The sequence below is a fragment of the Mchenga conophoros genome, linkage group LG19 (assembly GCF_057382185.1).
Source record: "Mchenga conophoros isolate Kocher_MC1m ecotype Shallow Benthic linkage group LG19, M_conophoros_male_GT1.1, whole genome shotgun sequence".
NCBI lineage: Eukaryota > Metazoa > Chordata > Actinopteri > Cichliformes > Cichlidae > Mchenga > Mchenga conophoros.
This window is the reverse complement of record NC_140544.1, coordinates 5,523,906-5,546,516: the sequence shown is the minus strand read 5'-3', so window position 1 is coordinate 5,546,516 and position 22,611 is coordinate 5,523,906. Positions and strand designations below refer to the sequence as shown.

Below are 22,611 nucleotides of genomic sequence, written 5' to 3'. Positions count from 1 at the left end.
GGTACAAAACATCACAGTGGACATAACATGGAACACAGGGAAGCCATATAACAAAGCCAAAGAGCTAAACCTAAGGTAACCATAACTGAGATCCAGGGAAACAAGAAACAGTACATCAAAGGACTCAAAACATAAACCATGATATAAAAGCACAGGATCTCTTCCAAATAAAATAGGAAACATAATGAGACGCAGACATGATAACCAGAACTTGACAACGTAAGACACAGACATGAAACACATGAAGAGCAGGGGAGACTTAACATGGGTTGGAAACACATGGGGGAACTAATAAGCAAATGAACATAGGAGACCTAAAGAGCTTAACATACTATAAACATCAAAATGAACTAAAACTCAAAACACTGGGTCCTAAGACCCAGGATCGTGACAGAATTTGTAGGACTGCATGATGTTTTTTCACATTTTAACTAGCCAATAATAAGACAGCTGTAATCCAAATTACAGGTCATGATTCATTTTGATGGTAAGAAACGCCACTGAAAATACCAGCCTTTTATCTTAATGAGTTTTTGAAATGTTCATGTTTAAACATTTCCTCAAATTTGAAAGTTAAAAAAAAATGGTGAAAGTGGATCTACATTCATTGGCAGATACATGGACCGTATTTCAAAAATTATACATCCTGAAAAATGTTCGATATGTAAAACTGTCAAGAACCGTAGTTCTAGCACGCAAGCTGGACCTAGAAGCAAGCACAATACGCCGGGATGCGCGCAGAATAACTTTTATTTCTCAAAGAGTGTCCCGGAATGATCAAAGGAAAACACGCAGTGTTAATATTAGAACCAAAGGACCGGGAGATAACAACTTGGGAACGCCATGATCGGGACCGTGGGAGGCTGCAACAGAGAAGGGAAGAGAGTTACTGCGGAGCAGGGAGATAACAGCATACAACGGGGTAGAGCTATTTATCTTACAATCAGGGCTGGGCCGTGGGAACTGGAGGGAGGGGTGAGGGACCGCGGGAGAGGGCTCCAGGAAGGCGGAGGAGATGATGACCGGTGGCTAATCTGAACTCCAGGCGTGCAGCACAGGCAGGTGTACGCTCAAACACGGCGAACAATAACTTGGGCACACAGTAGAAGAATAAACATAGTTCAAAAGAAACCAGAGATTCCACATCCACCTTCACGTGAGGGCCAAGTTACCGCTGAATGGTGACTAATGGACCGGCGTGGAACAGCCGGCCATGCGGGGTTAAATAGTCCTCCTGACGATCGCCTGGAATGGGATGCAGGTGTGGAGATGACAGCCACACCCGTAGGCGTGGGCATCCCATCCGCTCCTCAGGCACCAGGCCGCAGACCATGACAAAAACAAAACATTTCACAGAAATCACTCCATGTGTCCAAACTTTAGACCACAAAAGTTTTTACGCAAATCAGAGATGTTTGAGGAGAAGGTCCAGGTTGATTTAAGATGGAATGAAATTTAAAGCCAGCAGTTTGCCACAATTTGTCACTGAAGTAACCAAGCAGAAAGGGGTCAGGAAGATAAGACTTGAGCATGGCTTTAGAAGAGCAGCTTCTCTTTGTAGGAAACCATCTCTCTGTCAATCAGGCCTTTATTCTAAAGCATGGTAAAAGGCACAGGAAAGTTTTCTTGAGCTTTATAAAAACTAAACAATATATTATGACATGAAGATACTTCAGTCCAGTGGCAGTGGCAGTGGGCAGTGGGGTATTTATCAATAGAAAAAGCTCTAACGTTTATGAAAATACAGTTCAAAGTTCTAAATCTATCCACTCATTCACATTTTCTAAAGCTGTCAAGTGGGCCAGATTGGAGTCTTTGCCGGTGCAATTCCAGCCCCCAGGTCTTATGTTTGCCACCCCTGCTCTAAGCACTGCCTGTTAAACACCAGGCACTCCTCATCATCTGCTAATACCATCCCTGCAGTGAAACATGATAGTAGCGAGGCTGCTTCACAATAGCAGGTACAGCAAGACTTCTCAGAGCATTAAGTAGAAAGCAGTTACCTGGACAGAAGCGCCTTAAATAAAAGGAGATCCATATGACAGTAAGCCAACGTACACGCAGCCAAGCTAGCCTCGAGTAAAAAGTCTTACTGTTCTTCAGTAGCTTAGTTAAAGCAACCACGTAATCCACACAGAATAGCTACAGACACACCTGAAGACAATACTATGCACTTCATATCCAGTCAGTGATCCAAAGGAACAATCAATGGGCAAATCTAGTTGTAGAAACTTACCCAAGAGGCCTCAAAGGGACTTCTAGCAAGAATCCAAATACTGGTAAATGACATATTTCATTTTCTCATAATAAACCTTTTTAAAATTGAATTACTGAAAAGAAGTTAGAGGTCCAAATATTTTTTAAAAGCAAATAGTGAAAAAAAAAAAGCCAGATGAGTGCAAATAAATGTAGCAGCCTGATGTGATGTTAGTATCAGTGTTGGTTCCTTCCATAAAGTTGCTTTTCATGATTGATACTGTTTTTCTTTTGCACTAAAGGATTAAATCAAGTTTAAAATGGTAAATGGCCTGTATTTATATAGCGCTTTCTGACTCTCTGGTGTCACCTGTGTTAGCTGACCCACTTTTGAGGCCAGATTCAATCAAAGAATCCCCATCAAAGTAGCTCTGTCTGTTGACATGTTTGGCACTGAGGCACCGGTTGTGCAACAGTCTGTTACAAAGTTACAGATGTCCTGCACCACCCCTGTACATTTCTCTCTGTTTCTGGGTAGAGCTCTATGTAGTCATACAACAGAAAGAAGTTCCTTGCAACAGTGTCTATATCAACGGTCAGGGAGCCCTGATAGATTGGCTGGCTAAGACACATTACCAGATGGCCACAAAATCTTCCAAGCAGTGAGTGTTTCTGGTCTAATTCCAGGCTGGCCTGAACCCTTTACTGCTCTTTCACCATATTTCCTGTCTTGTTGAACATCATGTTGCACTGGATAAGGCAGTGAGCCAATGAAACACAGGAGTGATGAAGAAATGATTCCCCCGATGAATCATTGTTATATAGAACATTTATGATCAGTTTAATGTTATTTCACATAAAAACAAAGCTGCTTTTCTTTCAAACACAAATACATCTCAAAGTGACCCCATACTGCAGTAATGCATACTATTATTAGTCTGCACAGACATGTAATCAAGCTCCAACTTGACTGGTGGATCTGGGCGTACAACTAAAAGAATGTGTGAATAAGTGCTGATTCCAATTGTGCAATTTGGGATAGATTAGGGTTTTGTGCTCATAATTCCATGAAGGCAGAATGTGGGTGGTTTCCAAGTGTAAAGAGGCCTTTTTTTTCTCCTCTCCTCAGGCTTTGTAGAGTTGAGTCTAACAGACCAAATCCACCTGCTGAAGTGCTGCTGGTTGGAGATCCTCATGCTGGGCTTGATGTGGAGGTCGGTGGATCATCCTGGAAAACTAATCTTCTCTCCAGATGTCAAACTCAGCAGGTGAGAGGGATTAGCACTTATTGCATTAAAACTAATGTGATCCCATTGCACTGAAAATCTTTTATGAAGTTGGTCATCAGCTAACGTTTAGCAGGTTTACAGAGCGACAAATACTTGTTTCTGCTATTCCACAGAGACTTTAGCTTACAGAGAGTGTTTGCTCAAATACCCACACAGCTTCTGTTTCTGTGTTTCTTCCTGATATATGTCATAATACTCTCAGTTTAGATCTTTTTGAGATGTTCTTAAGTGCTTTTGTTGTCTCACCCACATAAAATAATGTAAAAAGGTAAAATATGTCTGAATAAGAAATATCTGCAACTGCCACAACATTATTGCTGGTTTGAGCTCCCCAGGTTTTTTCACAATGATGACAAATTGACATCACACGATAAAACAGGTCATCCACAACACACATACACATCACGAACATTTGTTCCAGATTCATCTGAGATTTCTCTGGACTGCCAACGCAGTCTTTTATCTCCTGCTGTTCCCTTCCACACCGACCTTCGAATTTGTCCAGAGAACTGTTGTTTGTATCTGCCAATGCTGAATAGCCTTTGTATTCGTAGTAAACACACTGTAATTGGGCAGCAGGGATATCCTAATGGCTAAACTTGGAGAAAGGTTTTCAACAGTGTTCTCAGCATGGCAAATCTTATATGAGGCTCTTTAAGTTTCTCAACAATACCTACTGTTGCTGTGAACTGCATGCCACTTTGCAACCCACCACCGACCCAGCTATACCTCCCACGCTGTGTCTGATTCACTCATGTCACTGGTGTGCTGGGACCTAGCTGCTTCTCTCCCGTCACAGATTTTCACTTTCACACAAAGTACATGCACCAAAATCCAGTGAGCGGGTTGACCACAATCATGGTGCCTACAGGATACAAATAATTGCATTTCTGAAGAATTTCTCCTTGATGCAGATGTCAAACAAACTGGCACATATATTTCTGCTGTGGACACTGACCTTGTGCAACATTCAGAACTTGTTAGATTATAAACTGGGATGGGTTAGGGAAAGTTCGTCATATTTTTTGCTAAAGGGCAAAAATTCTCAAAAGACAAAAATAGACTTCAGACTTTAGTTTTTTAAAGTTGATAATGCAGCAGAGCCACTAAGTTCTGATAACTTGTACATTTTAGACTCCATCATATGGAGGCCATCATATTTCAGACTGCATGCTGTAGATGCTATAAAATGTTTCATCTCTTGTTTAGTCTCACAGGACTTTACCAATTGCTGTTTACCCTGAGTTTTCCCCTTTGTCCCACTTTCTTGTGTATGTAATTCCCTTATTTTTCTTAAGGACTTTGAAGCAGTATGTAGTCAGACAGCTAAATGCTACATTTTTTGTGAAAAAGGCAAATGCAGAAGGAGCTGAGGGTAGGAGCAAATTTATACGAGGGAAATGGTGGGTTGAGTTCAGTGTTTGACCTTTCTTTCTTCACTGCCACGGAAACTATCACTATAGGCTTAGGCTAGCCTTGATGTGTTTTCATAACACGGCCTTATTTTTCTCTTTAAGGTTCCTGTCAGCCTTTCTCCTTGGAAAGATGAGGATAACATCCTGGATGCAAATCCATCCACCGGCCCATTGAATCATTTTCTAATTTATTTTGTCTTATCAAGTCTTTCTTTCTGCTTTTCTGACCTCTTTCTGCTCTCTCTTACACATTCATCAGTATTTGGCTTGAATTTCTTCATGGATGGTTGCTAATATGTGGATTACCAATAGGAAGTTGTTAGCTGATGAGGTTTTAATACCCAATTTTCCCATTCATGACTATAGTTTGTTTTATTATGTCAAAAGGTAAAGCTCTGTTCTGGAACCTCTAAGCCCTTTCTGATTTATGACACTGAGTAAGTCATATATAGCAGGGAATGGAAGAAGTGGGTTGCAAAGCAGGTTGCAGGGCACAACTGCCACCAGGCTAAAATGTCTTAAAATGTACCACTAGCACTTGTGTGCTGACACTGCAATCCTCTGGTTCATCAAAATTGCAGCTGAAATAGATTTTTTTTTTAAATTTTCCATCATATTATTATGGTTTTCAGGCACCATAATAAACTTTTTTAGCCTACAAGAGTTGATATAAATGGGACGCACAAAGTAATAGAAATTTCTTTCAGCATGTTCAGTTTATCTTGGTTCTCGTTGCTGCCTCTTTCCCCTTTCTTATCTTTTTGTTCACTCCACTCCATCTTGTTTTTCTTCACTTCTTCTCTTTCTGTCTGTTTAGGGAGGAGGGACAGTGTGTGGAGGGCATCATGGAGATTTTCGACATGCTGCTGGCAGCCACCTCTCGGTTCCGTGAGCTGAAGCTGCAGAGAGAGGAGTACGTCTGCCTGAAGGCCATGATCCTCCTCAACTCCAGTGAGTGTTACTGACGCACATAAAACCACAGGATGGGGAAGAATTTTGGAATGAGGTTTCAATAAGCAAATACGCTGTTCCACCTCATCCAATCAGTGCGCTATTTGTGGTGTTTTTGGTTTTTTGTTCTTTTTAGTTCTGACATAATCCCTCACACATGTGCACACACACACACTTTTGGGGTACTCATACTTCAAGTAAAGGTTTTTTAGTGAGTATAAAAGTACCAAACTAAAGACTACACATGTCAGTATCTGTTTAAAGTGTGCTTCTTAACTTACACCCAAACGTTTGACTGTCAAAGCAATACTCTCTAGTACCCATCAGACCCAGTTATTATTAAAGAAACATAAATCATAGTTATTTTCCTGCTATGATTTTCGTTTCTGCACTACTCCTTGAAATGGCTGATTTCCAGTCTTGATGATGCAGTCTTGTGCTTCTAATTTTCCATTCATCCATCCTTTTTCTTCTGATTATCTGTGGCTGGGTTGTAGGAGCAGGAGCCTGAGCAGAGAGGCCCAGACTTCCCTCTTCCTAGCCCCTTCCTCCAGCTTATCCAGGGCAATCCTGAGGCATTCCCAAGCCAGGAACAACACGTACAGTTCAGTGTCCAGATTTCTAGATTACGAAATAATTTATTGGTTTGTTTATTTATTTATTTTGGTCATGGGAGAAGAGTACACTCACAGTCCTCTGAAGTTTCCTAGCATTTCATTTGTTTAAGGTTCATAGAAATTTCCCAACGTCTCGTACAATAAATAACCCCCTTAAAGCGTTGTAGAGCAGAGTTACACTACACCAGTCCTTGATGTGGCTTTTAAAATCAACATGACGGTGACCGTCCCACAGAAGTTGCATTGGCAGATGTTATTTGAAGAAGGTTTGATAATGAAGTGACCTGTGAATTTGGACCTTATTGCAGGGCGGCTTTCGTTTTTTCACCTTTAATGTTTTTCCAGTGGTCACAGTGTCCTCTACAAACCACCTCCAACAGACGCTGCAGGCAGGTTCCATCCAGGTGACCGACCTCTCCACATGTTTAACAAAGTTTCCTCCCTCACGCACACATAAGATCCTCTGCCAGACTATGTTCTCTCTTTTAACTCTGCTCCACTGCAGCTGGAGTAAAAAAAAAAGGGCAAATTGTGCAAGAAGCGAAAGCAAGTCTGAAAAGTCAAGGAAAAGAAGGAGTCGAGAAGATTAATGAATCTTGACAGATGGAAAGTTGTAACTGAGCTGCTCCATCCATCCTCTGTCCTGGTGGTGGGCGGACACTAGTTGATCTACAGCTCCTTCTCTCTTCCATCCTCTAGTTTTTCATCAAGAGCGTCCGTCATGATGTCATTCGGGCTCTTTGATGATCCAGATGGCCTGACTGAAGAAACTGTACGAACTCATAAATGTCACAGCTTAGGTTAAATTGGTTACAGAGTCCTGAATCAGGATGTAGAATGTCATGCAACAATTTATACCAAAGAACACCAAGTTACGTGTTTTATTCAAAGATGAGATAATGAGTGGATTATTACCAGGCTATTATTAATCTTGGAATGTTTTGTCAGTGTCAGTCTATCACTGTTGTCGAAACCATGTTTTCAGTTGCAATGGCTGGATCTAATTTAAGCTTTATTATTATTTCCCTGCAAGTCAAGAAGTTTATACACTCACAGATTCCATGGTTCAGGTGTGTGTGTGCATATATGCTTGAATATAATCAGGGAAATGATATGTATAGATTATTAAGTAAGATGTGATGTTTTTTAAGTGCATTAATTCTGGTACACATAATGATGGGCAAGGCAACAGAAGGTATGCTTAAAAAGAACATGTTAAATGGCTGATTGCAAAGAAATGATCGCACAGGCTGAGTACTAGTCCTGGAGTAAAGATGAGTTGAGGGTTCACCAGCATGTGAAAGACAGTGTAGATAAATAACTACAATGATCGCACAGGCTGAGTACTAGTCCTGGAGTAAAGATGAGTTGAGGGTTCACTAGCATGTGAAAGACAGTGTAGATAAATAACTAACAAGATCAAATGTCCAAATCACAACATCAACAGTTACCTCAAGGTTCTTTATATTGTAAGGTAAAGATCCTACTTTACTGCAGAGAAATCCCCAACAATCACATGGCCCCCTACGAGTGAGCACTTGGTGACAGTGGGAAGGAAAAACTCTCTTTTAGCAGGAAGAAACTTCCAGCAGAACCAGGCTCAGGGGGCTCAGGCTTGGGGTGGCCATCTGCCACCACAAATTGGGCGTGAAGCAGGGAAACAGTGCAAAGACACACTATGGATGAGAGCCAGAGCTCAGTAATAATGATTATATGCAAAGAGGTGAGGATAATATATATAGTATCAATAGGATTCAGACGGTACAGATCAGTTTTTACAAACGGGTTAGTGCTGAATGCTGAATGAACATTATCCTAGGTATAATTGTGACAGTACATGTACTCACTCAAGAAAGCTAAGATATTCAGTACTGGACAGCTTGCAATCCAGACCAGTGACCCAGTTAAAACATTTGTTGCATTATGAAATGGGAAATATGATGAGTTGCACACTTTTGCAGTGTTGTTGTAATGCAATGACAAAAATATGTTGCTGTCCCAGCAATTTTAAATATATTGCTGTTGTCAAATTCAAACGTGCCACATCTGATTTCTCAGTTTTAACCTATTCATATGCTTTCTCTATAAGTATATAGAGTATAAATGATGTGTATGTTATTGAATTCTGCTTCTATTTACGTCTCAAACAGCATCTAAACTTTTATGGTCGTGTGTAACTAAAGGGCACGTCTTTAAAAAAGGATCAGTGGTCTCAGTAATGACACGTAGCTGTGCTGTTTTTCACAGGTCTGTGCACGAGCTCCCCGCAGACTCCAGAAGAGCTGGAAAGCAGAAACAAACTGCTGCATCTCCTGGATTCTGTGATCGATGCGCTGGTCTGGGCCATCTCCAAACTGGGCCTATCCACCCAGCAGCAGACTCTGCGCCTTGGCCATCTCACCATGCTGCTCTCCCACATCCGGCACGTCAGGTACACACAGAACGGAGGGAGTATTATGTCTGATTTCCTCACATGCTCACAGTAATGCTCAGCAAGCATGTGCACAAAAACATATTTTTGCATGAAATTAAGTAAAAAGACTTACTAACTTTTCCAATCAAGTGTTCACCACAGACACTTCACAATGTTTGTGAAGCAAGTCTCTTAAATTTAATAATAACAAAATAAGGTCTGTTTTATATTGGTTTATTTTTGTTTTTACATCTCAGACATACCAGGTTCAGTTTATCCCCCAGAAGTGCTATATGCAGAATTTAATAAAGATGACTGGCATTAATATCTCAGCTACATTAAACCACAAGTAGGCGTGTGCTAATAAAATAGAGGATCATTTACAGAGAATACACGGCTAAAATGAAGAAATGTCTGCATGCATTGTGCACACTGGAACTTCCTCCTCATGTTCGGTGATAATAACTTTAACAGTAGACTGAAAGCTTCTGCAAAATCCTGCATTTGTTGCATTGATGTTTTGTGTTTACCTGTAACATCTCATTTTCTACACAAACTTTATGTAAATATTCATCACAGCCATGGATTTAGAGACAGAACAAATATTTGACCAGCCAGGCATAACATTATGACCACCTGCTTAATATTGTGTTGGTCCCCTTTTTGCTGCCAAAACACTAGACCACTGAAGGTGTCCTGTGGTATCTGACACCAAGATGCTAGAAATAGATCCTTTAAGTCCTCTAAGAGCAGCGGTCCCCAACCTTTTTTGCGCCACGGACCGGTTTATGTCCGACAATATTTTCACGGACCGGCCTTTAAGGTGTCGCGGATAAATACAACAAAGTAAAACCAGTACTGGTACCAAAAAAAGATGATTTATTCATAAGACACGGGAAAAGACCCAGGGAAACAGAGTTAACGATAAAAACCCTGAAAACCATAAATTTCACACCCGAGCCTCAACTCTGGTGGTCCTGTACCAAACGACTCACGGACCGGTACCGGTCCATGGCCCGGGGGCTGGGGACCTCTGCTCTAAGATGTGAGGTGGGGTCTCGGTGGATCAGATGTGTTTGTCCAGCAGATCCCACAAATGCTTGATTGGATTGAGATCTGGGAAAGTCAACACCTCAAACTAAATGTTGTGCTCCTCAAACTATTCCTGTACTATTTTTTGCCTTGTGGCCGAGCGCATTATCCTGCTGAAAAAGGCCACAGCAATCAGGGAATACCGTTACCATGAAAGGGTGTGCTTGGTCTGCAGCAATGCTTAGGTAGGTGGTACGTGTCAAAGTAGCATCCACATGGATGCCCCCCAGGTTTCTCTTCAGCACTGTAGCCAGGCTGACAAAAAGTCAGAGCTCTTTTGAGCCAACCATCCCTTTAACGTTAACTAGTAATGACTTCATGAACTTCTTCACAAATAAAATTTTTATCATTAGAGGAAAAATTACCAATAATCATCCCACAGATGTAATATTATCTACAGCTACTCTTAGTACCATTGATGTTAAGTTAGACTCTTTTTCTCCAATTGATCTTTCTGAGTTAACTTCAATAATTACTTCCTCCAAACCATCAACGTGTCTTTTAGACCCCATTCCTACAAAACTGCTCAAAGAAGTCCTGCCATTAATTAATTCTTCGATCTTAAATATGATCAACCTATCTCTAATGATCGGCTATGTACCACAGGCCTTCAAGCTGGCTGTAGTTAAACCTTTACTCAAAAAGCCATCTCTAGACCCAGCAGTCTTAACTAATTATAGGCCAATCTCCAACCTTCCTTTCCTATCAAAAATCCTTGAAAGAGTAGTTGTCAAACAGCTAACAGATCATCTGCAGAGGAATGGCTTATTGGAAGAGTTTCAGTCAGATTTCAGAGCTCATCACAGCACAGAAACAGCTTTAGTGAGGGTTACAAATGATCTTCTTATGGCCTCTGACAGTGAACTCATCTCTGTGCTTGTCCTGCTAGACCTTAGTGCAGCGTTCGATACTGTCGACCATAATATCCTATTAGAGCAATTAGAACATGCTGTAGGTATTACAGGTACTGCACTGCAGTGGTTTGTATCATATCTATCTAATAGACTCCAATTTGTGCATGTAAATGGGGAGTCCTCTTCACACACTGAGGTTAATTATGGTGTTCCACAGGGTTCAGTGCTAGGACCAATTCTGTTTACATTATACATGCTTCCCTTAGGCAGCATCATTTGAAGACATAGCATACATTTTCACTGCTATGCAGATGACACCCAGCTCTATCTGTCCATGAAGCCAGATAACACACACCAATTAGTTAAACTGCAGGAATGTCTTAAAGACATAAAGACCTGGATGGCCGCTAACTTTCTGCTTCTTAATTCAGATAAAACTGAGGTTATTGTACTCGGCCCTGACAAGCTTAGAAATATGGTATCTAACCAGATTCTTACTGTGGATGGCATTACCTTGGCCTCCAGTAACGCTGTGAGGAACCTTGGAGTCATTTTTGACCAGGATATGTCCTTCAACGCACATATTAAACAAATATGTAAGACTGCGTTCTTCCATTTGCGCAACATCTCTAAAATTAGAAATATCCTGTCTCAGAGTGACGCTGAAAAACTAGTTCATGCATTTATTACTTCCAGGCTGGACTACTGTAATTCATTATTATCAGGATGTCCAAAAAACTCACTGAAAAGCCTTCAGCTAATCCAAAATGCTGCAGCAAGAGTCCTGACAGGGACTAGAAAGAGAGAGCATATTTCTCCTGTTTTGGCTTCCCTTCATTGGCTTCCTGTTAAATCCAGAATTGAATTCAAAATCCTGCTCCTCACATACAAGGTCTTAAATAATCAGGCCCCATCTTATCTTAATGACCTTGTAGTACCATATCACCCTATTAGAGCACTTCGCTCTCGCTCTGCAGGCCTACTTGTTGTTCCTAGAGTATTTAAAAGTAGAATGGAGGGAGAGCCTTCAGTTTTCAGGCCCCTCTTCTGTGGAACCAGCTTCCAGTTTGGATTCGGGAGACAGACACTATCTCTACTTTTAAGATTAGGCTTAAAACTTTCCTTTTTGCTAAAGCATATAGTTAGGGCTGGACCAGGTGACCCTGAATCCTCCCTTAGTTATGCTGCAATAGACGTAGGCTGCCGGGGGATTCCCATGATGCATTGAGTTTTTCCTTTCCAGTCACCTTTCTCACGCACTATGTGTTAACCCTTTAAGACCTACCATAGAACCAAGTCCGCCAGAGCTTATATTATATTTTTACATGGTGTGGTGCCATTTTTGGGAGCATTTCAAGTTGCTATACATCAATACAACAATTATAGCCCAGATTTTAATAATATGTATTCATTAAGTGCATAGTAATTACATAAATTGCAAAAAAGTGCAATAAACTACAAAAAAAATGAAAATCGTTTTTGCTTTTTTAACATATATTTCTAGTTGGAGAAATTTAAGAGCCTTATCCCTCAAAACTGTAAATACAAAAAAGTTGCACAAAATAGTTTCCTACCACAGGAACTTTATTTTGAGTGTCTTCATAGTTTTATTTTTGAAATACACCAATTTTTATACACTGCAGGAAAAACGAAAATAAATATTATACTGCAAATTTGCAAAAAAGCAGCATATGCATCAAAATAAACTATTTCCAGCAATGCAATATGAGTCCTAAGCATCCCAGAAACGACACAGAAAGTCATAAAGTCAAACATAACTTTTAAAAAGACCAGTATAGGCCCTGAGGCCCTGATGGTAAAAAAGACTACATTTCCGCGAAAATGACGTCACTTCCGGTTTCGGGCAGGTAATGGCGGACATGCAAAAGTTCGCGCTGACGTCTATTCCAACGTAGGAAGTGTTATGAACAGCTGATCGGATCGGCAAAGCGTGTTTCTGGAATATTATGTTTTTGTTGCTGCAAGCGCTTTTTATGCAGTTTTTGCAAAGCTTTATGTGGAAGGAAACCGTGACCTAGGACAAGCTGATGGCATAAGATGTAAGTACAACTCCTCCGGTTTCATATGCAAAAAAAATTATTGCGCTAGCTTACGTGGTTGCAGAGCTACCGGGATTTAAAAATAGTTACGTAAAACAGAGCGTGCCCGCTCTGACCGGCTCTAAAGGGTTAATAGACCTCTCTGCATTGAATCATATCTGTTATTAACCTCTGTCTCTCTTCCACAGCATGTCTTTTATCCTGTCTTCCTTCTCTCACCCCAACCGGTCGCAGCAGATGGCTGCCCCTCCCTGAGCCTGGTTTTGCCGGAGGTTTCTTCCTGTTAAAAGGGAGTTTTTCCTTCCCACTGTCGCCAAAGTGCTTGCTCATAGGGGCTCATATGATTGTTGGGATTTTGTCTGTATCTATGAAGCGCCTTGAGGCGACTTTTGTTGTGATCTGGTGCTATATAAATAAAATTGAATTGAATTGAATGGATGGCAAAACCCAAGGTTTCCCACATTGCCCAAAAGCATCAAACTGCCACTCAGACTTGCCTTCTTCTCAGTGCACCCACGGTCCATGGTCCACTTCTGATGCTCACATTCCCACTGTTGGTGCTTTTGGGTGTCGACAGGGATCAGCATGGGCGCTCTGACTGGTCTGCAATTATTCAGTCCCATACCTATCAAATTGTGATACACTGTGTATTCTGACACCTTTCAATCCGAACCAGCTTGAACCTTTTGTAGAGTTTGAGTTACAGCAGCTCATCTGTTGGGTCGGACCACGCAGACCAGTCTTCACTCCCCACTTGCATTGAGCCTTGGTTGTCAGTGACCCTGGCTGGTTCACTAATGTTCCTTCCTTGGACCACTTTTGATAGATACTGACCACTGCAGACTGGGAATATCCCACAAGAACTGCAGTATTAGAGATGCTCCAACCGAGTCAACCTTGTCAAATTTTCTGAAATCCTCAGACTTGCACATTTTTCCTGCTAACCCTAACCCTCTAACACATCAGCTCTGATGACTAAATGTTCACTTGCTCTCTGATATATACCACTCACTAACTGATGCTGATGGACATTAATTTCAAAGACTCTAAATAGGTTTGTGATTTGTAAGAACAGAATAATTATGTACTATTCGTTTACATTAGACTTGAATAGTTTGTAAAACCAGACAAGACAAGTTTGTAATGCTGTGCTGTCAGCAGAGATACATCTATGGAACTCCAAAGTGTTCAAAATTAAATAAATAAATAAGTCATGATGAAATAAATTACTAGGTGAATAAATAAGACACAGATATGTAATGTGAGAATGATATTGTGAAATAATTGAACACATTTTGAAAAAAAGCTCATTATTGTGAAATATATTGCATTCTGCTATATAAATTTACTTATTATTGTGAAATATTATTTCATGATCATTATTTTTCACAATAACAGAGATTATTCCTGAGGCATTTTATTTATTCCCAGCCGTTTTTAATCCAAAATGTCCTTTTTTCAAAGTCAGTCTTTATTTCAAAATCCCGTTTTTCCCAATGGCCTATTTATTTCATAATGCAACTTTTCAGCAGAATGACTTTGTCTGTCAATCAAGAAAGACAGGGCGGAGCCAGTTGTGTGATTGGTTGCCCCTTTGCTCAAACATAAGTAATCCGGTTGTTCAGTGATGACGCGACGAATCCTACTTCCTGTCCTAAAGTAGTCTGCGTTTAATATGGCTTTTGTGTTGTTAACATGTTTAATGTTATGTATTTTCTTCTATTTGATCTCAAAAAGCTTCTTCTTTTTTTTTTTTTTGCCTGTCCCATTTGAGAGTTGGGAGTTCGCCTTGTAATCGGAAGGTTGCCGGTTCGAGCCCCGGCTCGGACAGTCTCGGTCGTTGTGTCCTTGGGCAAGACACTTCACCCGTTGCCTACTGGTGGTGGTCAGAGGGCCCGGTGGCGCCAGTGTCCGGCAGCCTCGCCTCTGTCAGTGCGCCCCAGGGTGGCTGTGGCTACAATGTAGCTTGCCATCACCAGTGTGTGAATGTGTGTGTGAATGGGTGGATGACTGGATATGTAAAGCGCTTTGGGGTCCTTAGGGACTAGTAAAGCGCTATATAAATACAGGCCATTTACCATTTGGTTCTTTAGCCATCAGAATTGTTGTCTGAAGACCAACAAGGATACCCAATGGATTTACTTTGCCAAATGGATCATCGTGGCATTGCCGTATTGGTCCATTTGGTGACCTTTGTTTTTATTATTTATTATATTTTATTTTCAGATGTTACAGACGGGACAGACATGAGTGAGGGATAGGAAAGGGAGAGAGAAAGAGGAAGGAAAAGAAAAACAGAAGGGGAGAGGGACAGTGAGAAAGGGGGGGAGAAAAAAAATCTCCTGGATCACCTGTTGAGAGAAGAAGAATAGAAAACAAGCAAAAACAAACCAAAGCAACATACTAAACACAACACCATCGCATTAATCTAGCTAAGTGTAAACAGCAGTAAATACTAAATATTCAATGTTGTTGTGCAGCACGCAGGGCAGATAGCGCACAATGTGTTTTGGAGTAGCAGCCAAGAAAGGTGTAATTTAAGTCTACGAGCAGTGAACATCCGTGTGCATACCTGTGTGGATCAGCGCGCTTGTATTCAAATGGTTTCCACATGTAATGGTCTGCAAGAGGATGTAGCGAGCCATAGCCCCGTCCCACAGGGCATGAAGCAGGCATGGAGGAGATCCAGGCCCCAGACATCCAGAGGCCTCAGAGTGCGAGAGCCCAAAGAGAACCACCGGAGGGGCATCCGTGCCACCCTCATGGGAAGGGCTGAGGATCCCCAGACGAGGCGTCACCCAGGAGCCACCGAGCAGAAGCTAGAGGTGGCTGCACCGGCGTGCCCGCCGGCTCTGCCGGCAGCCAGCTGTGCCAGAGTGAACCGAGCCGCAGGCCCGGAGGCCCGAGGGCCCCCTGCACCCCGGAGGAGGCCTGACCGAGCAACAGGCGCCAGGCCCCGCCAGGTAGCCACCGGGAGTGAGCCGGTACATACCTGAGTGCCCAGCCCCGGACACCAAGAACCACCAATGCACCGACCCCTGAGGGCATCAGTCACTGGCAGGGAGTGTGGTGAGGGGAGATAGGCCTTGGAGGGCCTGGGAGTTCCCAGAGAGATTGAGTCTAAGACCCGACCTGACATATAGACACAGACAAACAGGCACACACAGACACAAACATACATTCCCACCCTCATGCACACATATACAAACACTCAGCACTCACCCAACGTAAGGATTGACATAAATGGACATGTACACACAATCACACTCCCCAAACATACTCTATACCCCGGGTCCAGGTACCCTCGCCCCCAGAGGGGGAAACAGAACCCAGACCCAAGAGATGTTACCCTTCCCCCCCGGGGTGGAGGCAAGCAGACCGTCCCAGGCTCCACAGCAGCAGGGAGGCCAATCGGACAGCTAACATCTCCTCCCAGCCCCCTTGCCCCAATGGCTAGCAGAGAACGGGGGAGTGTGAAGACCCCATACCGCCCTCCTCCTGCTCATGTGTAGTGTTGCTGCGTGTTGTTCTAAAGTGCATTTAAAACAAGGGAGAGCATGGTGCTGCTGCCAGAGAGCAGCAGGTGTTAGCACGGCCCCTCCCGAGAACCCTCAATGTCTACATGGATTTAAAATTGAGAGCTGGGCACCAGCGCCAGAGGTAGGTTTGAGTACACAGACCGTCCACTGGACGCCGTTAACGTGCCCACCCTCAAGGCCCTATATATATGTGTGTGTTATGAGAGTGTAAGTAATGTGGATGTCTAAGTTGTGAGATAAAATTGAGGCACAGGTGGCCAGAAGGGGACTGAGGGGGGGAATGTCTCCCCTGCACCCTTGTGACACAGGCAGAGACTCCAAGGCCCTACCTGTGTGGGTGAGTGTGGTGGAGCGGGAAGAGGGAGGTAGCCGGGGATGGGGAGGAAAAGGAGGGAGGGGAGGATGCCCCTCCCTAGGGCCAGCTCCCCCGCTGACTCCAGTAGGCACTCCCGTCCTCTGGTACCCACCAAGGCAAGGGAGCCCAGGTCCATCCAGACCGGGGCCTACGGTAGCACTGCCAAGCCCCACAGGACCCGGGGCAGCCCACCCTACCCCACCGCAGAGGAAACTGTACCCACCCCAACATTCAATCGTCTCCCAGACTACACAAGACAACAGACACCCAGGTTAAGTTTATTCTCCACCTCTCCTATGTCTCTCCCCCACCTGCAGAGTGGACTCCTGCAAGGATGGAACAACCTCCCAGCACGGAGGCGAAGCACCCCCGAACCCCAAACTCCCACGCCTGCCCCGGATCCACTCAGGGGCAGCCAGGCCACCAGGCCAGTAACCTACGTCCACCAGTACAGACCATCCTCCAGCCCCCCTGCACGCAGCCACAAGGAGAACAACCTCTAAGAGCGACCAGAGCCACTAACCAGGTTATGAACACAACCCCCGGGTTAAGCCCTCCAGGGATAATGTCTCTAGGGGTCCTCCAGGCGCCCTAAGCCCATCCCAACTCCATATCAACCACAGTAGCTAAGGCGGGACCAAACCACGACCCCCTACCCCCGCTAGGTGATGGAGCCGATCAAAGGAGCCCAGAGGGATTGATCTAATGTGGTGGCAGAGGCTATATCGAGACTAATGTGATCTATTAGAAGGTTTCTATATTGGCTAGAATTAAGATTATTTTTATTTTTCCAGTTCATGAGGACCGTTTTCTTGGCGATGCATAGGGCAGTAAAAACCATGTGGACTGTATTAGTTTCTGTAGTGACCTCATCCTGTTTCCCCAACAAGCATACTAAAGGGTAGGTTGGAATTTTACATTTCAGACACTTTGATAAGTCTTCACATATCTCGCGCCAAAACTTCTGCACTGGTGGACAGAACCAAAGAGCGTGAATGTAATTGTCTGGTGTATTGCCTTGACAGTGTGAGCAGTTGTTGGAAGATGTAAAGCCCATCTTGAACATCCTATGACCTGTATAGTGCACTCTATGTAGTATTTTGTATTGTATTAATTGCAGACTGGGATTTTTAATCAATTTAAAGGTTTTTAAGCATACCTGAGACCAGAAGTTTTGGTCTAAGCTGACCGATAAATCTGCTTCCCACTTTGCAATAGGAAGGGATATTGATTCATCTGTTTTAGAAAGTGTTCTGTATATTTTAGATAATAATTTGGGGGATTTAAGAGTAAGGAAATGTGCCGCACTTGGTGGTGTTTGTAATTCAACTTGACTGAGGTTAAATTTCTTTTTTACTATGGATTTAATTTGTTGATATTCTAAAAATCTTTTCTTGTTGATCCCATATTGTGCAACTAGTCTGTCAAATGGAATAAATTCTGTTCCCTCTAATATTTGTTCTAAGTATTTAATTCCTTTACAACTCCATTTTGGGAAATTAATCATATTATTGTTTTATAATATGTCAGTGTTATTCCAGATAGGTGTACGTTTGCATGGGATTAATGAAGACTCCGTTATTTTTAGAAACTCCCACCATGCTGTCAGAGAAAAGCTGATGTTGATACTTTTAAAGCATTCACGTCTTTTGATGTTTGAGATAATAAATGGTAGGCCTGAAATCTCTAGATCCTTGCATAGTGCCTGTTCAACATCTAGCCAGGGCTCATCTAAGAAGGTATGTTTTAACCATTCTGAGATGAACTGAAGCCTGTTGGCTAAGAAGTATTGGTGAAAATTAGGCAGATCTAATCCTCCTCTATCCTTGGTTCTTTGTAGCGTTTGTAAGCTGATACGCGGGGGTTTATCTTTCCAAAGGAATTTGGAAATATATGAATCCAGAGATCTGAACCAATCTTGTGATGGTTTGTGAGGGATCATCAAAAATAAGTAATTTATTTTTGGCAAGATCATCATTTTTATAGTGGCGACCCTTCCCATGAGTGATATGGGTAGAGATTTCCATCTAGTCAGATCGCCTTCTACTTTCTTTAGAAGTGGGATGTGGTTTAATTTAGTTAAGTCTGAAAGCTTAGGAGAAACATTAATACCTAAATATTTAATATTTCCAGACTGTAATGGGGCAGAGGAAGAATTATGGAAGGAGCAGTTGATGGGAAGAACTGTAGATTTTGGCCAGTTAATTGAATAATCTGAAACTCTTGAAAACCAGTTTATTAGAGTAATTACCTCAGAGAGGTTGGTTTGTGTGTTTTGCAGAAAAAGCAACACATCATCCGCATAGAGACTGATTTTATGTTCTATGCTCTTACATTTTACGCCCTTAATTGTTGTAGCCTGTCTAAATGCTGCTGCTAGAGGTTCGATAAAAATTGCAAAAAGTGAAGGGGAGAGTGGGCATCCCTGTCTGGTGCCCCTCAGGAGACAGAAGCTGGAGGATGTCTGGTCATTTGTTCTGATACGAGCTGTTGGGGAATTGTATAATATTCTTATCCAGTTTATGAAAGAGTTTCCAAAACCAAATTTGTGTAAAGTTGCGAATAAAAATTTCCAATTAACTCTGTCAAATGCTTTTTCTGCATCTAGAGATAATATTATGGTTTCGATGTTTTTATTGTATGAGTAGTCTATTAAATTAAGTAATCTACGAGTGTTTGTTGAGGAGTGCTGACCTTTTATGAAACCAGTTTGGTCAGGATGAATTAAGAGGGGGGTTATTTTCTCTAATCTCTTTGAGAGAGCTTTGCAGATTATTTTAAGGTCTACATTTAAAAGAGAAATTGGACGATAGCTTGAGGGAAATAAAGGGTCTTTGCCTGGTTTTAGCAGGAGACTAATGTTGGCAGAATTCATATTTGGTGGTAGTCTGCCCTTTTCCTCGATTTCCTGCAACATGCTGTGGAATACTGGTGCCAAAATTGTCCAGAATTCTTTGTAGAATTCTGCAGGGAAGCCGTCTGGACCTGGAGCCTTATTATTGGGCATACTTATCAGGGCTTCCTGGAGTTCACCTGGCGTCAGTGGCGAATCCAGTGCCATTGCTTGACTGTCTAGTAATTTTGGAAGAGTTACGTTGTCAAGAAACAAATCAATTTCATTTTTAGATGGGTTTATTTGTGGTAAATATAAAGTTTCATAGAAATCCCTAAAAATGTTGTTTATTCTTCCAGGGTCATATATTGTGTTCCCCGATAAATCTTTAGCAGCACATATAGTTGTTTTTTCTTTCTTTATTTTTAACTGGTTAGCTAGAAATCGACCTGATTTGTTACTGTGTTCAAAATTCTGCAAGCGAAGTCTTTGTATAAGGAATTGTGTTTTTTTATTAATAATTTCATTTAATTCTAGTTTTGTTTTGCGTATTTTGTTCAATGTTTCCTGATCTTGGTCGCACGCGTAGGCTTCTTCTAGTGATTTGATGGTTTTTTCTAATTCCTGAATATTTTTGTTTTCTTCTTTCTTTTTGTGTGATGAGAAAGAAATTATTTTACCTCTCATCACAGCTTTCCCTCCTTCCCATAGAACAGAAGCAGATATTCCGGGAGTGTCATTAAAGTCTAAATATGAAGTCCATTCCTTTTTAAAATATTTAATAAAGTCTTCGTCTTTAAGCAGTGATGTATTAAATCTCCAGTTTTTACTTGGCGTAGTATTATTCTTGTGCATTAGTGTTAAAGATACAGGAGCATGATCGCTGACAGCTATAGGATGAATCTCAGTGTCTGAAATGTCACTCAGCAGTGAGCTGCTGACCAAAAAATAATCCAGACAAGAGTAGGAGTGATGAACATGTGAGAAAAAAGTATATTCCTTACTGTTGGGGTGAAGGGAGCGCCATGCATCGCGAAGGCCAAAGTCGCTCATATACTGTTTGATTATATTTGTGGATTGCCAATTGCGCTGAGTTCCTGTTGTGTTGAGCCTATCCATTTCTTCATTTAGTCCAAGGTTGAGGTCGCCGCCAAGAATGAGTGTGCAATCGAGGTGTTCAGAGAGTGCACTAAAAAATCCGTGGAAGAATGAGGGTTCATCAACATTTGGACCATATATACTTACAATACATAATTTTTTGTTCAATATTGATAGTTTAATAATTAGAAATCTACCCTCTGGATCTATAACTGTATCGAGTACTGTAAAATTAACATTTTTATGTATTAAAATTGCTACTCTCCTTTGTCTAGAATTATAACAGGCTGCAAACACGTTAGGAAACTCAGGTGTTTTAAGTTCGTTTAAACCTGTGACAGGTCTGTGAGTTTCTTGTAATAAAACAACATCTGCCTGTAGTTTTTTAAGCTGGTTAAATATCTTTAACCTCTTTCCTCTGGAGCCAGCTCCATTTACATTCCATGTGACAAACCTCAGCATGCCCATAATTGTGTGTGTATGTCTAATGATGTATGCTGGGTGTTTCGTTTAGACAGGTGGAGAGAATGTGGAAACATCACTTGTTTGTAAATAGAAAGAGAAAAAAAAGTGTGGTGAGAGGCACCGTAAGTCTGACTATGTGTGTGAATATTCACTAATATGAACATGCGTGGCTTGCTTATGTGTCCTGCAAGTCTGTGCGTGCTGTGAGGCTGTTGTGAATGTGCTGCCGTTGAGCGGATGTGTTTGCGTGATCGTGGTGTGAAAATATGGAGAAATAGAGGGTGCTGTTTGTAGGTGAGTGGGGAAGTAGGTGATCACAGCAGTGAAAGACAAGAGAAAGAAAGAAACCACATGAACTGTGAGCAACAACAACAAAAAAGAAACGAAACGGAAACATTCCAATTAAAGTAATGACGGAGGGTGACGGTGTTATATCTGCTATGACATCATATTGATATTACTAGGTTAAACCCATGTTAAAGGAGAAAGTGTGAATGAATAAGAAAAGAGTGTAGCGGGTTCTTATCTGGAGTGCAGTCAATATAACCACGGTGTGGTGCCGGGGTCGCGGTAGAGCTGTCCGTCCACGTAGAGCCGGTCCACGGCGATGACAGCATGGGAGCCTTTCTGGATGAAGCTACGTCGAACTGGGAACAGGACCTTGCGTCGTTCCAGGATCTCTTTGGGGAACTGGTCGTTCACGCTGAAGTCCGTTCCTTTCAGCTCTCTGCCGCGACTCTTCACCTGTTCCTTCTGTTTGAATTGACCGAATTTGGCCACAATAGGTCGTGGTCTCCCGGTCCGCGACCTCACGCCCCCCAAGCAATGCACTCTATCGAAGTCGATGTTCTTTACGGTGTCCTCCGGCAGCTTCAGGTGGATTTTAATGAAGCTTTTCACCGTTGCCTCCGCGTCCTCTCCGGCAGATTCTGGAATACCAGAAAACACAAGATTATCTCTCATGCTACAGGCTTGTAGATCGATAACGGACTCTTTTATTTTTTTATTTTCAATGTTTAGCTGGGTCACGTTATCAGTGAGAGATTTGACCGACTCCCGTAGCGTGGCATTTTCAGCGGCAAGCGTTTCCACCTGCTGCTGGCTGAATTCCAGGGATTCTCTCAGAGATTTAAATTCCCAGTGTAAAATCTCCACCAGGGACAGCCTCGCATCGAAACTGGACAATCGCTTGTCGATTGACTCCAGGATGTCTGCGATGTCTTTGCCGGCAGGCGATGTTGTACCGGGAGAGTCTGATGGGCGACATCTCTTCGATGACGGTGTCTCAATTTTGGCCGGGGAAGATGCACTCTGGGCCTTCTTCATTACTAAATCTTGAAAACAGCGGTCGATGTAACCTTGGAGAGCGTCTAAACTCTCCCCGTTGTCCTCCAGGGTGTTAGAGATGATAGGACAGATGTTGTTAGTTATATG

General features: G+C 42.3%; 1 protein-coding gene across 5 annotated transcripts in view; it reads left to right on the top strand.

Annotated features, from left to right (window-relative positions):
* Positions 1–22,611, top strand: part of esr2b (estrogen receptor 2b) — a 68,406-nt gene that overhangs the window by 28,776 nt on the left and 17,019 nt on the right. For all 5 annotated transcript variants that reach the window (XM_085258095.1, XM_085258094.1, XM_085258096.1 and 2 more), the window contains 3 exons: positions 3,326–3,464; positions 5,718–5,851; positions 8,716–8,899. In XM_085258095.1, coding sequence (XP_085114221.1) covers positions 3,326–3,464; positions 5,718–5,851; positions 8,716–8,899 — 457 coding nt within the window. The remainder of the gene's footprint in view (positions 1–3,325; positions 3,465–5,717; positions 5,852–8,715; positions 8,900–22,611) is intronic.